This window comes from Propithecus coquereli, unplaced genomic scaffold (genome assembly GCF_000956105.1).
Source record: "Propithecus coquereli isolate 6110/MARCELLA unplaced genomic scaffold, Pcoq_1.0 Scaffold23, whole genome shotgun sequence".
Taxonomy (NCBI): domain Eukaryota; kingdom Metazoa; phylum Chordata; class Mammalia; order Primates; family Indriidae; genus Propithecus; species Propithecus coquereli.
Window position 1 is genome coordinate 3,774,649 of NW_012147841.1, and position 1,845 is coordinate 3,776,493.

The following is a 1,845-nucleotide window of genomic DNA, read 5'->3' on the forward strand; positions in this document are numbered from 1 at the left end:
CTACTCTTTCAGTTTCCATCATTTAGCTATTTTATAGACCTGTTCCATTTTTTGTGGTACTACTTTTATAAGAAGGAAAATCTGAATTATTTTCATGGGTTAAAGTATCTAGGGCCAGGACTTGTTAGAGCCTTGGCAAAGATTTTATCCGTCTTCACATACAAGTGTTAGCCGTTTCCTATCTTTTGTTGATAACTGCACAGATTCTCATTTACTTTGTGGTCCATTTTCTTCTAATTCACGAATCAACTTTGGCTAAAGGTTACCTCAGAAGCCAAACAGGTGTCATCAAAAGACACTTTGGTGGCAGACAAATAAGTATCAGTGACAGTGATATCGTCGAGCTCCGTGCTGAAATGGTCTGACTCCTTGATGACACTGTAATTTAGGGCCACACTGTAGTTAACAGGTTTCTCTGGGGGCTTCTGCTTGCAGTTGCAGAGCTTTCTGAAGGCTGCACGGAATTTCTGGGACATGAGATTGTAAATCACTGGGTTGATGGCACTGTTGAGATAAATGCAAATTCTGCAAAAGAGCAAGAACCAATTTTCTTGGAAAGGGCTGGAGAGAAATGAGTTGACAACCACAAGAGTCCTGTAGGGCATCCATAACAGGGCAAATAGAATTACAACCACCGCCAGCATCTTGGTGACCTATGGAGAAATAGGGAGAAATGCAGTACAAACACAAATGAAAACAAAACAAAATAAAGCAACCCTTCCTTCTCCCACCCAAACCTTTAGTTCCCAAGATGTAGTTTGAGACAAGGTCTTAGGGCAGCCAGCTCCCACTTGGTGAAGGCTGCCCTTAGAGATTTTAACTGCTCTGTACTTCCAGAACTCTCTTGCCAGAAAACTCCTGGGGGCTTGGTAGCAACAGACTTGAGGCAGAGAAGAGGCAAGACAAATGGGACAGTGGATGCTCGAAGCGGGATGTTGTCTGCATGCAGGAACCATCCACTGTAGCTATGGCTGAAATCAGAGCCAGGCTAAGGGGATATTAGCACAGGGCACCAAAAGTGTCTGCAACAAGCATTCAGGGACCTGGCGTCAAATCCATCTTTACTTACCTTATGTGTGGCCCTAAGAAATTATCTTAACTTTTCTTGTAGCTCATCTGTAAAATGGAGCCAATATTGCCCTTCTAAATCAAATGAGGTAGCATAGTGTGAGAGGGATAAAGCACAAAGGCCAATGCTTACTGAATGTCTACTACGCACCAGACACTGTACTAGGTGTTCTGCATTTGTTATCATGTGTAAAAAGTCTAAAACCCTCTAAAATGGGTATCATACCCACAATTTTTTCAAATTCAAAAATAGGTGCAGAGGCTGTTAAGTATTTTTATGGAGGTTGTAGAGTCTTAGAACCAGGATTGGAAACCAAGTCAGCCTGATTCAAAGTCAGCCTGAATCCAAAGCTTTTGCTCTTCCAACACAGCTTTCTTTCAGGTTAGAGGGAGGTGGAGGAGAGAGAGAACAAACTCTGGATTTCACCTGGAGCTGACCCCACTCCTAAATACATGCAGCGCACAGGGGGTAAGACAATAGGTCTGATGAAAATAATACCCAAGATTGCCCAGGGACAAGATTATCAAAAGGCATAATTTAGCAGATTCATTTCTCACTCACCTCAGGGCTCACTGAGTTATGTTGGGATTGGTCTGGACTCACAGTTAGATCATCTGGCTTTGACTTTATAAGTGGTTTTAAAGCCTCAATCAAGTCCTTAATCTGTACCTTTATTTCTACATCTGAAAATATGCCTGATCATATTGTTTCATTTACATGATAGAGTTATTGAGGATATAAAATAAAATAATGAACGCGATAGGGCTTTAAAACTG

The 1,845-nt window shown here is 41.7% G+C and overlaps 1 protein-coding gene across 1 annotated transcript in view; it reads right to left on the bottom strand.

The window, feature by feature from the left end:
- Window positions 1–121: 121 nt before the first annotated feature.
- TRHR (thyrotropin-releasing hormone receptor) overlaps window positions 122–1,845 on the bottom strand; it is a 40,410-nt gene continuing 38,686 nt past the window's right edge. Inside the window, exon 2 of the mRNA XM_012645314.1 lies at window positions 122–653. Within this exon, the coding sequence (XP_012500768.1) occupies window positions 246–653 (408 nt within the window). The 3' untranslated portion in view covers window positions 122–245. The remainder of the gene's footprint in view (window positions 654–1,845) is intronic.